The 13,669-nt window shown below is 34.5% G+C and overlaps 2 protein-coding genes across 2 annotated transcripts; one reads left to right on the forward strand and one right to left on the reverse strand.

Annotated features, from left to right (window-relative positions):
• Positions 1–7,374: 7,374 nt before the first annotated feature.
• On the forward strand, positions 7,375–8,747 carry LOC113762231 (protein yippee-like At4g27745). The gene is made up of 3 exons (XM_027305593.1): positions 7,375–7,520; positions 7,664–7,788; positions 8,329–8,747. Exons 2-3 carry the CDS (start codon positions 7,696–7,698, stop codon positions 8,554–8,556), a joined length of 321 nt encoding a protein of 106 aa, XP_027161394.1. The 5' UTR covers positions 7,375–7,520; positions 7,664–7,695; the 3' UTR covers positions 8,557–8,747.
• Positions 8,748–12,435: 3,688 nt separating this feature from the next.
• Positions 12,436–13,669, reverse strand: LOC113763522 (pentatricopeptide repeat-containing protein At1g71490-like). Its single transcript, XM_027307355.1, has one exon. The coding sequence runs from the start codon at positions 13,383–13,385 to the stop codon at positions 12,948–12,950; it is 438 nt and encodes a 145-aa protein (XP_027163156.1). The 5' UTR covers positions 13,386–13,669; the 3' UTR covers positions 12,436–12,947.

Here is a 13,669-nt window from a genome sequence, read left to right on the forward strand (position 1 = left end):
ATCAGTCACCTCATTTCTTATGCTTCAATTTTAACGCTATTATTATCTAAGAAACCACGCAAATTTGTATTTATTTCTCCTGCGGTATGGTATGGTTTTTCATACCATCCAACAAACACACATTGTCAAAACAATATCCTATATCGCTTTTCGACCCTCCCGCACACGACACGAACAAACAACATAAACATCTTTTTCTTTTCAAAGCGAGCCAATTTAGCACCAGCGAGAAGAGGCTATAGACACCCCTATCCTAGCTGTGTGTGGTGACGACCGAGAAAGAGATAGGCCTATCATGTCGCAGAGCCCCAACAAATAAAAGCGAGACCTCCATATAAAGACTCATCCCCCAGCCACCCCAGGAGAGCTATATCATCTCCGGTAAATACCCAGTGGTAGGTTCAGCGTTTCCTGTGCAATACTGCGCAAATCTACATACAGAAAAATTTTGTACCAAGGGCGTGAAAAGCTAAGGGTATTCTGACCGCCAGGTTAAACAAGGCACCAGATCGAGCTATTTCTCCCATAAATGAAAAACGGATAGTCACTTTAAAACCTAGCATCTCTAGCGCAATGTAGAAACAACGAAAAGCGAAATTTGAAAGCACAGAAGATAAAAAGCAGTGAGACGGGAATTAAAGTTGACCAAAGATTCAGAACATCGAAACGAACTGTTTAGCGGCAGCCAACGGGGAGAGCCTCCGCCAATCCCCTTCAAAGCCATTATACTTGTTGTAAGCCATTACTGCCGTCTCCGAAGCGAGCCTCTGCGACCTATTTCCCAGAAGCATTGCACTTTCGAGTTAAGCCACTACCGTCTCCGAAGACCTCCACGATCCTCCTTATCTAACCATATATATCTATCTGCGTAATCCGCTGCCTGAGCCACCGCTGGAGTGCGTCCGTGAATGCCTGTGAGGGACCAGCGCCTTTATCTGCTCACCGATCTGAGTCGGTAGGAATTATTATCCAGAGCAACAAAGAGACCTCTCGTTTCTTCGTTTTCCTTCTACTTTTTGGTGGTTTTTCACGGTACTCCGTCTGTCCATCTCTTTTCTTTTCTTTTTTTCCTAATCCTATAATCCTCTCATTTTTTTTTAAAAAAAAAAAATTGGTTTATATTGTATTGCTCACTCGATTGTAGGGCTGTCAACGGGCCGGGTCCGGGCCGGAATTCATTATTCCGGACCCGGACCCGAATTACTATGCCGGATCCGGATCCGACCCGTTTACCCGACGGGTCTTTTATTCTATGTTCCGGATCCGGATCCGGGTCTACCCGAACAAATTTACCAAATTTTATAATTTCTAATAAAAATGAGAAAAAAATATATTTGTAAACTAATTTCTAACTAATGCAAAGAAAAAATCAAATAAGAAAAGAAATCAAAATTAACTTTATTAAAATACATCACCCTAATCAAATTATATTGATAAATATATATTTTTTAAATTATTAATTCATTTATATCCGGATCCGGGTCTAATACGGGTCGGAATACTATATTCCGTATCCGACCCGTTTTTTGTTTGACAAAACGGATCCGGATCCGGATCCGGGAAACGGAATTAAATCCCTACCCATACCCGCAATAATTTCACGGATCCGGTCCGGATCCGGGTCTAGATCCGACCCGTTGACAGGCCTACTCGATTGGCATTGCTGTTTTAAATTTAGAATTTTACTCCGTAAATTAAATTAAATTAAATTATTTGCACTCCAAGGCTGATCACACGAGTGATGAATTAAACTTCCTTTAAGGTACAACTAACAAGCTTTTCAAAATTTAAAAGCTTGAAATTTTGAAAATTGAAATTGCTTTGAATTAGTATGTATGTATGTTAGGGTGCATCCAATAAAATTGAAATTTAAAAATTTAAATTCATTAAATTACTACGAAATTGTTTGTTAAGTACTCGTTTAAATAAAAAACAATTGCAATTCAAACAGAACCTAAGGTGGCGTTTGGTTCGCACATCGGTATTGGATTCGGATTCGGAATCGGATATCTTGGGTTTGGAATGAGGTCATTCATTCCAACATATTTGTTTGGTTCAAGTACCTAGAATGTGTATCATTACTATAGTTGATGTTTGGTTCGTCGACTCTTTCGGAATGGAATATAATAAATATATTATAAACTCCATCGTAAATGATAGTTATTGGCTCTTTGTAAATGGGATATAAGAAATCTTCACTAATTAAATATATTAGTATAAATGTATTAGTAAATTTAGTCTAACAATTAATAATTTCTATTAGTAAACATGTATAATTATTAGTATAATGGATAATATTAATTATATTACATAAATTAATATACATTATATAATACATATAAATAATAATATTATTATTATAAGTTTGTAACTAATTAAATTAAATATTATATATATAATTAAATATAAATATACAAATGTTATAATATAAATATATAATTATATAATATATACAAATATTAATTATAATAATATTTTATATAAATATAATATATATTACATATTAAATATAGTTATTATTGTATATTATTATATTTAAAATAATAATTATTATAATTATATAACTTATTAATATTACATACATGTATATATTATAATTATATGCACATGTAATATACATTTATAAATATACATATATATTATAAATATAATATTATATAATATTAATAAATTTATAATATATATTATATAAGTATAATTATATTTAACTAAATAATTATAATATATAATTATATAATACAATAACATCATTATTATAAGTTTGTAACTAATTAAATTAAATATTATATATATAATTAATTATAATTATACAAACGCTATAAAATAAATACATAATTATAATTATATAATATATAAATATTAATTGTACTCATATTTTATACAAGTATAATGCATATTAATATTAGATATAGTAATTATTATATATTATTGTATTTAAAATAATAAATATAAATATAATTATAATTATATAATTTATTAATATTATATACATGTGTATATTATAATCATGTGCACATATAATATGCATTTATAAATATACATATATATTATAAATATATTATTATATAATATTAATAAATTTATAATATATATTATATGAATATAATTATATTTAACTAAATAATTATAATATATATTTATATAATGTACTAATATTATAATTATAATATATATTTATATAATGTACTAATATTATAATTATAATATATATTTATATAATGTACTAATATTATAATTATAATATATATTTATATAATGTACTAATATTATAATTATAATATATTATATATATGTATATATTATAATATATAATATATATAATATATATATAAATATTATAATTATAATATATTATATATATGTATATATTATAATATATAATAAATATATTAAATATAAATATTAATTATATCATTGTATAATTATAATATGTAATTGGATTTGTTTCTTGGAATCAAACTTGGGAATCGGACAAAACCCACCAAAATACTTGGGAATGGAGAAACACCAAATTTTTAGAAATCATTCCAAGATTTCAATTCCCATTCCAGTGAACCAAACACCATTTATGGGGTTCATTCCATTCCCCGAATCCGATACCCTCTTACCAAACGCCCCCTAAGTTTATAAATTGACAAAACTACCCACATACATACATACTAAACACACGAGAGGACAAAATTATCCGAATTTCCTTTCTATTCTCCTTCTCCAATGCATACAAAAATCGATTGTTGTGAAAAATATGAGTGGCAAGTGCATTCGCCCATGGTATGCAAGTAAGTAAACAGTTGGTGGAGATGGAATTCCAGTTCATTGGAGGGTGCAAAAATTGAGTTAAACATCACTTTTCAACGTAAAACTTATTGTTAATCACATTGCACTGGAGTAGCTTCACCGATCTCTATCTTTTCATATAGCAGTATTATAGGACTCTTCACGCTTCATCAGTCTCGCCTTGGAATTTCGTTTTCTCAGAGTCCTCTGTTCCAATCCTATCAACTAATCCTGTCCCTGTTTAGTTGTCTGTTATATGTACTGGCTTCGCTTCCTACGGGCATAATTAAATAATGGCGTCTTCTCCTTGTTTTCAAACTGATTTCTGAGCATCAATCTTCTTCTTTTTTTTTTTTTGTGATTCAAATTAATCAAACAATAGCAGCAGAGAAGTAGGTTAGCACTTTTCCGGATCAAATTGCAGCAGTATGTTTCCTTCTACCAATTGAATTTGATGTAAATATTGCAGGTCAAATGGCAGGCCTCGCAGTCACGGGTAATCCCTTTTCGTTACAGCTGCTGCAGAGAGTGCTGTACACCTGTGGCTCTTCGCGATGATCTTCTCTCTAAGAATTTTCGGGTGACTACACATATATACATTCTGAAACCTGCAATTGAATCATCTTTTCTATACGTCGTTTTTTTCTTAATTACCGTACTTGATATCGTCATCTGAAGAAACACTTTCTAGCTCTTCATCATCATCTAGTCTCTCTCTCTCTCTCTTTTTGGGCGCGCACGCGCACGCACACACACACATATACATATACATATATATATATGATAACACCTGACGACTCTTAGCTAAGATAAAGCAATGTGTTGTCAAAATGTGCGGTTGATTGCAATCTTTGCAGCATTTCTGCTTGCATGCTACTTGTTGCAGGTCTGGCATAAGGAATATACTTGGCATTCGTTGCACAATTCCTGGACATTCGTAGGAGTTTCATGAGTTAAGGCTACAAGAATTTTCCTATACAAATCAAAGGAAGAGGACCCGTTATCATGATTCACAGACACAAGTTGCTATTACAGACTGTTGCCCCATTATGTTCTTCTTTTTAATTTCTAGTGGATTGGAATTTGGAGTTGGATGGTTTTTGGTAATAGAGTTGTCCCCAAAAATAAAAAAAAATAAAAATTAAAAGCATGGTAATTAACCCGATGGCAGAAAATATATTACTAATAATGTACTTGTGTTATTTCCTTCTCTGGTCTAAATCCTAAAGTAGTTAGCATTGCTGTTGTCATTGCTTCATCATTTTTTTTTCCCTGTAAGATCCCACGACCCGAGAAAACCCAATAGGGAGAAAGGAAAGAAATTCAGCAGGAGAATTTGATAGAAGTTGAAACTTATAGTTTCAGTGCCAAACCATTTAACATGCGGTTGAATCTGTTGGTTTGGACTTTGGAACCTCTGCAGCTTCAGTTTTCAAGATTGTTACGTTTGATTGCTAGGCAAAATCTGGGGCAGCATACGCAATGAACATTGTGTTGGGGCAGAAGGAAGAAAGACAGTTCCTGAGTGGATATTTTGTGGTTGCTGACGTCTACTGCAGCAGCTGTTTCGCGTCTTTGGGATGGAAATACATTCGAGCTTATGATGCCAGAGAGAAGTACAAGGAAGGGAGGTTTGTAATTGAGGAGGCAAAGATTTTGAAAGAATACTACTGAAATTGCAGGCAGCGAATGCGTTGGGTGGTGTCACATGTAAACTCGTTGCGTTTTAATGCTGGCAAATCCCTGAACCTGTGGATAAAGGATAAGTCGTGGTCTTGAAAGACTCTGCTGTGCTAAATCTCCTCTCCTTGAGTGTGTGTGTGTGAGAGTGTGTGGGGTCAAATACATTGGATACAAGAATGTGGCTACTATTTATAGTTGTGCATGCTATTTTTATGTTTGTGAGTACTTTCAAATCCAAGGTTTATGAATTCAACTCAAATGAAGGCCATCTGATTTTAATTTGGTTGCAGATTCTAGAATTCGTTGAACTTAAGGAGTGAAATAGCAGTTAAAATGGAACAGTTAGTAGTGAAAATAAGCAGAAGCACCATTTGGTTAGATTAACTTCTGCTGAGTTTGTTTTTATATCTCATATCAAGCTTGAGTATTATGAAAAAATCTCTTCTTTTGATGGTTATAAATATACTCCCTCCGTCCCACTTTGATAGTCCTGTTTCTTTTTTTCACACAGTTTAAGAAAAAAGTAGTTAACTTTGTTGGAAAAAGTAAATTTAGATTGCTATTTTCCTAAAATACCCTCATATTAAATAGAGTACAACTTTATGGGAACTTGAATTGATGGTAAAAAAGAATCAACTCTCATTAAATAGGGTAGGTTTATAGTAACAACAACTTACATTGAATAAGGGGCACTTTAGAAAAATTAAAATACAACTACATTCTTCAATTGAAAAATGGACTACAATTTGGGACAGACGAAAAAGGAAAACAGGACTATCAAAAGTGGGACGGAGGGAGCAATAGATTTAAATGAGTTTTAGAGAGTTCATGTCCCGATTTACAAAAAAGTGTGATTAGACATCAAATTAAAACAGCAAATCAATGGACCTCTGGGGAGCAAATTAGTGGACCTTTGGGAAGCAAGTTAGTTGGGTATTTTGTAACTATTTAAACTTTTTTCAGTTTTCTATTTTAGGTGCCTCGGAATCATTTATGGTGGGATCAGACCTAACAACTTTCGCATTCCAATTCTAAAAGTTTCCAATTGGAAAGAGTGAAAGTGGATTCGTTTCCATTACTTGATAAATAAGACTCTTCAAAGTTTCTAAGGACCACATGCAGCTTGTGGGGAAGTTATAAAAAGATGGCCTTGGCTTTGTCATTTCATTTGTGTTGCACAATCGGTGTCTCCTATTTTCTCATTTAATATATTTATTTATAAGTAATGATGCGCTGAACTCATTGTTTGGATAGAATATATTATTTGAAATAATTATTATAATATTTTTATGATATAATATATATATAAGATAAAAAAATATTTATGATATAAACGAAATATTAGTAAAAAAAATTAGATATCCCATTAATGGTACTCTTGAAATTGTCCTCCCCTGCCCATTCACTGCTCACTCAGTACCGGCAGTAGTCCCTTTGTATATCCCCCGACAGCCCCACTTTTCTCTCCATCCGACCTCAAGGATGCCAACCGTCAACCCAAAGGCAGAGTGGCCAGGCAGGTTACTGCAATTGTATAATTATTAATCATTTTTTTTAAAACGCTATTACAGCTTTAATTCTGCCCTCGAATTCAACCTTTGTCCATCTCTGATTATGACAATGGTTGGTGAGCTGAAGTTAAGAATATAGACTATATATATAGGGGGTTTCTCAAAAGTCACCGTTGCTTCTTTTTTCAAACCGTCACAACTAAACACTACTGTTTCGCACCATCACTATTCTTGTACTCTTGCTTGGGTGGCGGAGTAGATATTTCCACACGCTTCTTTATTACTATATATAAAATGAGGTCTTTACTGGTGTTTACTTATAAAACCAATCCTGTCTTTGTCAAACCCAACTTCCTTTTTCATCATTTCATTCCGGTGTTGGTGTGTGTGTGTGCGCGCGTGTATATATATATATATATTGGCAAGGTCCTGTAAGTGTCGTAATACCATCTTCTACGTCAACAAGCTCTGTTGTTCTCATCTTTTTTTTTTTTCCTTTGGCTTTTTTGGCTGCAGACTTCTGGGTCATCCTCCTTGAGTCATTTGAAGGTAAAGAACATTGTGGTTTTTTCTCCCTTTTGGCTTGTGCAGCCATCAATGTGCTGCTGAAAGTTTATCTATATATATATATATATCTTCATTGGTTTCTGCATCATGCGTTTTGAATCTGTCGAGTCTTGGTTTTTAAGCAGGGTGAGGTGTTGTGCCCCAGAACTTTTGATTGATGGGTGAATTGGTTGGACCTCGCCTGTATAGCTGCTATAAATGCAAGAATCATGTTTCGCTTCATGATGATATAATTTCCAAGGAGTTTCAGGTAACGCATTGATCCAATCGTACCCTCTAAATTACTTCCCTAATTCTTAATGGGATGGATGATTTGTTTAGTTCTTTGTTATCATGGTCATCAAATTGGGGAGAGTTTTTAGTTGGGAATACATAATGATGGTAGTTAAAATATATGGTTTTCGGTTCTTTGAAAATTAGTATGGCACGGCCGGTTCGGTTGTCCGGAAGCAAATTTTGGTCACTGCTACCGTCAAACGACAAAAATCGGGTTATTTTCCTCTAGGCGCTGAAAAACCTTGTAGATATTAAGGGGGAAAAAATATAAAGAATTCCTTGTTCGCTTGTGTACGAAGACGAGGATATATGATGACCCTAGTAGTGAAGATAAGTGGTATAAAAGATTGTTGAAATTTTATGTGTTGTTAATTCTACTTGGAGGTCAAATGTTGTGTTTTGTTAAGAATGACTATCAATTTCAATTCAAAGCAAGCCAATTTCTTGAGACTGTAATGATCATGAATATAGTTTGGGCATCAGCGGCTTAGATTCATTGCGATGCAATTTTTAGGGAAGAAATGGGCGAGCCTTTTTGTTCTCTCATGTGATGAACATTGTTTTGGGAGTTAAAGAAGACAGACAGCTCATGACTGGTCTACACACAGTTGCCGACATACATTGTGGTGATTGTCATGAGCTATTAGGGTGGAAGTATGAGCGAGCTTACGACTCAACACAGAAGTACAAGGAGGGAAAGTTCATTCTGGAGAAGTCTAAAATTGTAAAAGAGAATTGGTAGCACCGTAAGATGATCTTGCTTAGTTTTATTTTCAACGCCCAAAGGAATTGTTGATTCTTTGTGATGTTGAAGAAAAGTTCAGAAGTTGATACTTGTCAGCATCTGAATCTGAGAATTGCTACTTCTTTTGTGTCTTGGAATTCATTGAACATGTAATACCCTTGTCTCAAAAGCCTATATTTGTTGTTTCAGATCTCTTGCTTAATACTTACCCTCGTATTGCATTACTGTATCTGTGAAATTTGAACTGTAATGACCACCCCAAAGTTCTGGAAGCATTTACGGGTAATATGATGCTATGTGAGGGGTTGGTGTTGCAGGTATTTGTAGAGTTCTCATTCATGCTTGTATCAATGTCAGCCAGCTTATGTGCATATTGCAGCCTAAAAGGTGGCAGATGTAACCATTAGCAACTAATCAACATAATTTGTAGTATACTTTATCGTGTTAGAAAGAAGGGGAACTGGAACTTGACTGCATCTTTTGCACTCTGAATCTGAATTAGGCTTTAAGTCAAGAATTTGAGCATTATGGTTTAGCTATTAAACACTAGTCGCACTTATAGATGATGAAAAATGTTTCTTCTACCTGAGTACGTTGCAGGAGTTTGTGTGACTAATTAATGGATTCAAATGCTTGCACTCAGAAGTGATCGTGAAAATGGTTTCTGCTACATGAATACAATGCAGGAGTTTGTGTGTCTAACTAATAGATTCAGGTGCTTGCACTCGGAAGTGATCATGAAAATGGTTTCTGCTACATGAATACAATGCAGGAGTTTCTGGTGGCTAGCTACTGGATTCAGGTGCATGTTAGATGCCCGATATGAGTGAGAAAATATCACTCTCTCTTTTATTATGACATGCATCCAACTAGTTGATATACATTGGTCCAATCTAATGGCATTACTGAGATGGGAGACTTTTATACTTCGAGTTTAAAAGGATAATTTTTTGGAAAGAGAGGCAAATTAACAAGTAAGATTTCGTGTTACATTCGATGATTCCCATCTTTCCCAAAATTTAAGATTTTGTCATCGAAAAGTACCCTAAACATAAAGGGACATTGGTGTTACAAACTGGAAAAGAAGTAGTAACCAAAAAAAAAAATGGTAGGAGTAACGAGTAACCATATATGGTACGAGTATAATACACGATATTGTATGTACATGTATAAAAAAAGGATTAATCTTTCCTACACTGACAGTGTATACACTATCAGTGTTGGATGAATGATAACTAAGCAAAATTTGAATTTGAAATTCAACTTTTGCACACGTGTCATGAATTCAACGATGATAGTGTATACACCGTCAGTGTAGGAAAGATTTACTCATAAAAAAAAGGTAAAAAACACAAAAGTTCCATGTGGTATAGCTATTTTATAGAAAAGCCCCTTGTGGTTTCAAATCATACGTATCGGTACCTCATGGTTTGAAGTAATTTGAAACATCGACAGAAATCGTTAAAACAAGCGATTTTGAGTGAAATGATAAAAATATCCTAATAATATGAGTAAAAAATAACATAAAACAAACGATTTTTGATTCATTAGTTTCATTCATTAATAATATAAGCAAAAATCGTCGATTTTGCAATTTTGGAGCAAAATTAAAAAAGAATCATGGTTGTTTTATTAAGGTATGAGGGGCAAAATAGGTATTTTAGATCAAAATTTGCCTTAAAAAACTATTTGTTAGAAAAATCACGCACAGTTCTAGTGCGTTTACATCAAACGTGTTAAATTTAACGATTTTCGTTGATTTTTCACATCAAACGTGTTAAATTTAACGATTTTCGTAGATTTTTCACTTTACTTTAAATCATAAAGTACTGTTGTGTATGATTTGAAATCACAAAAGATTTTTCTGTAGGATAACTATACTATAAGGAGTTTTTCGGATTTTACCCATAAAAAAACCATTTTTGGTACAAAAATGGGTTTCAAAAGCACGGATAACAGTTTTGGTACAAAAATACATGTTTGGTAAAATTAGGTATATAAATTTGTAAGTGAATAGTATGAATATATTTGAAAATTACATAACTATAATATGTGCTATATTTATACCAATTTTAAATCATATTTTTGTGTAAAGGCCATTAAATTTATTAAAATTTTATCAATTTATTACTTTTATGTGTATAAATCTATAGAATTATGTTATATGTCACTGTTATTTTGTATATAACTAAGAAGATAAATCATTATCCTTGCTCAAAATTTTAAATTTTTTTTTAAATTGAAGTATAATTCATAAAATATAATATGTCAAAAATTTTTTATGTATTATATACAATTAATTAAAAGGTATGAATATTTTTTAGAGTAATTTTAAAGTATACAAAATATAAAAGTTTTTTGAATTATATGCTTATGTGTATTATCTATACTATATAGAAAGTTTCAGGAGAGGTATGAGATTAACATTTATTATCATTTTATGAAGTTCTCTTCTTACTCTTATAAAAACTACTTTCACTTTAACTACCTATAACTACCCATGACTATTTTTACTTTTAACTATTTAAATATATATTTTCAACATAACTACCTCTAAATATTATAACTACAAATATAAAATTATTTTATAAAAATATTTAAAAATTTAAAATTTGCTTCAATAATAAAAATTTTATTTAAAATATATGAACATAAAAATTATGTATTTTTTTTATTACACACATATTAGGCATGCATTGAGCACCAGTATGGATAATATAGGAATATAATACGCGAGTATTTTACAAACTACAGTGTGTAAACGTGACGTAGCAAAATCAGAAACCTCGTGTGCGGTCGGTGGAATCATGACAAAACAAAGGGTGGACCGACGGATGGATCCATAAAAGGGATGGTCAATCTGTTGATGGAAACGATTCTGCGGGATTGAGGCCATTTAACTTCCGAAGCCCAACTTAGCTTTGCCACCCGTCGGTCCATTTCTCCATCAATCTTTTTCTTACAGTTAGTTAAACACTTGAACGGCACGACGACGTAGGAAAAGGATGTGCCTGAAAATGCCCTTCCGGAGCGCCAGCTCAGTCTCGGAGCCTGAGACTCAGCCTGAATCGGCGGTGGCGGAACTGGTTAAATCACTGGACCAGCAAAGACTCTACAGAGAAGTCACGCTCGCACTCCGGACCGGACTCAGAGAAGGCCGGGCAGAGTGAGTGAGAGGCCTTCGCAGGATCCTCAAATTCCTCCAATGCGTGGCGGAGTCCGACTCCTCCGTCAACCTCTTCTCTGGCATCCAGTCCATATCTGAACTCCAAGATAAAGCCTAATTCTTCATCCTTCCTAATATAATCAGAAGCATGATTCATGCAAGATCGCTGCATCTGCCTGTTGAAGCATATAAATTTTCCGACATAACATGTTCTCCTGTATTATTTGGTTCCAAATCGATGACTTTACTTGCTGCAAGTTCTGCAACAGTAATATTTCCATGGATAACACAGCCACTGCACCGAGCAAGGCACTCCCGATCACAACGTGCAGCTGGGCTGCATTTGCATTTTTCGAATGACATCATATGCTTCATCTTCCTGCTCATATGCTTAAAAGCATTAAAAAGCAATCTGTGAAAGAAGGCAGCTCCTCCTTTTCCATGACCATGCATGGTGAATGCAGTAGTATGCATCCAATATGAGCGTACGATTAATAACCACATCTAATTACACGTGAGTGGGCCTGCTGGTCTCGCTCAATAGTTGCCAACCTTGAGCAGGCTGGTAAGATGATTCTAACAGTGTAGATGCCACAGGCCTCAACTTCGAGCTTTGCATACGTCAAGTTATGGTCATAGTTCATTATGGTCATTTTCCATTAAACCGGCTAGGATGCCCGTTCCAAGGGTATGACCATCAACTTCAACATCTTGATTTACTAAATCTCGAAACATAGCAAAAGCCTCAGCAAACGTCAAGTTATTCACATAGCCTGAAATCATCGAGTACCATGATACTTTTTCTTTCCTCTTTCCATCAAGTTCCATCTGATCAAAAAGATCCCCAGCCCTTGAAATTTCCCCCTTCTTAAAATAACTGACGACCATTGTTGTACTATAGGAGATCTCACTTTTCATAGAGAATAAAGAAGAAAATAGAGACATAGCAGTTGCCATATCCCAGCACCTCCTAAACAAATCTACCAACCCATTGACTATAAAAGGGTTATGCATAAGCTCATGTCTCCCGAGAAAGCCGTGAATCTCTTTCCTAGTTCTTATTATTGGCAATCTGGCACAAACGGGAAGAGCACTTGCCAGTGTTTGTGCATTTGGCTCAAACCCTGACACTAACATGCTTTACAGCATCATAACCATCCTGTGAAAGGCCACCAATAATAGCACCCCAAGACACAACACGTGCCTCCAAATTACATTCTGCTTACATTCTATACAAAAACTCCAATGCTTCATGCACCTCTCCATTGACGGTACATGCCATAACAACAGAATTCCAAGAAACGCAATCCCTCTCTTTCATGAGATTAAACACCTTCTTTGCATCACCCAAGCTTCGACGTCTTCCATACATACTATCAATGAATTTGCAACATAAATATTTGACGCGAAGCCATTCTTTATAACAACCCCATGCAGCTGGCCTCCCAATCTCACGCCAGCATAACCAGTGCAAATCCTCAACAACACTAGAAAGTAGAAACACAAAGAACTCTAACTCAACACCCTCCAGCAGCAAATCCTCAAACAATGGAAATGCTTCCTCAGAGAAGCCATCATCATGTAGATAGATATAGGTCAAGAATAGCAATCCAGGAGTGCAAGTTTCTCTGAGGCATATTCTCAAACAGTTGAACCGCATCGTCAAAACAACAACATCTCGTGGCCTGCGAACCCTTTTTTTTTTTAAACCGCGTTAGCATGGACTTGTTGGCCGAAATTGGAGAAATGGCAAGAGTCTAGCATACAGGCGTAGGTAGCTGTATCAACCGGGCCATCTTGATCCGTAAGGCACCGGCTGAAAGGAAAATGACAAGACAAGAATGGTTGCTGGGTATAATGATGCGAGGGTTTCGATAAATTGGGGGAGAAGGAGAGGTTAGTCGCGGGTTTGCATCCATCCGACTGGGAAGATGGTGGCCAGGC

The sequence above is a fragment of the Coffea eugenioides genome, chromosome 2 (assembly GCF_003713205.1).
Source record: "Coffea eugenioides isolate CCC68of chromosome 2, Ceug_1.0, whole genome shotgun sequence".
NCBI classification, from domain to species: domain Eukaryota; kingdom Viridiplantae; phylum Streptophyta; class Magnoliopsida; order Gentianales; family Rubiaceae; genus Coffea; species Coffea eugenioides.

Bases quoted from the DNA above. Each gene is read 5' to 3' on its own strand.
- LOC113763522 (XM_027307355.1), bottom strand. From the start codon at position 13,385: ATGCGGTTCAACTGTTTGAGAATATGCCTCAGAGAAACTTGCACTCCT.
- LOC113762231 (XM_027305593.1), top strand. From the start codon at position 7,696: ATGGGTGAATTGGTTGGACCTCGCCTGTATAGCTGCTATAAATGCAAG. The intron at 7,789-8,328 runs GTAACGCATTGA...TGCAATTTTTAG, and splicing joins TAATTTCCAAGGAGTTTCAG to GGAAGAAATGGGCGAGCCTT.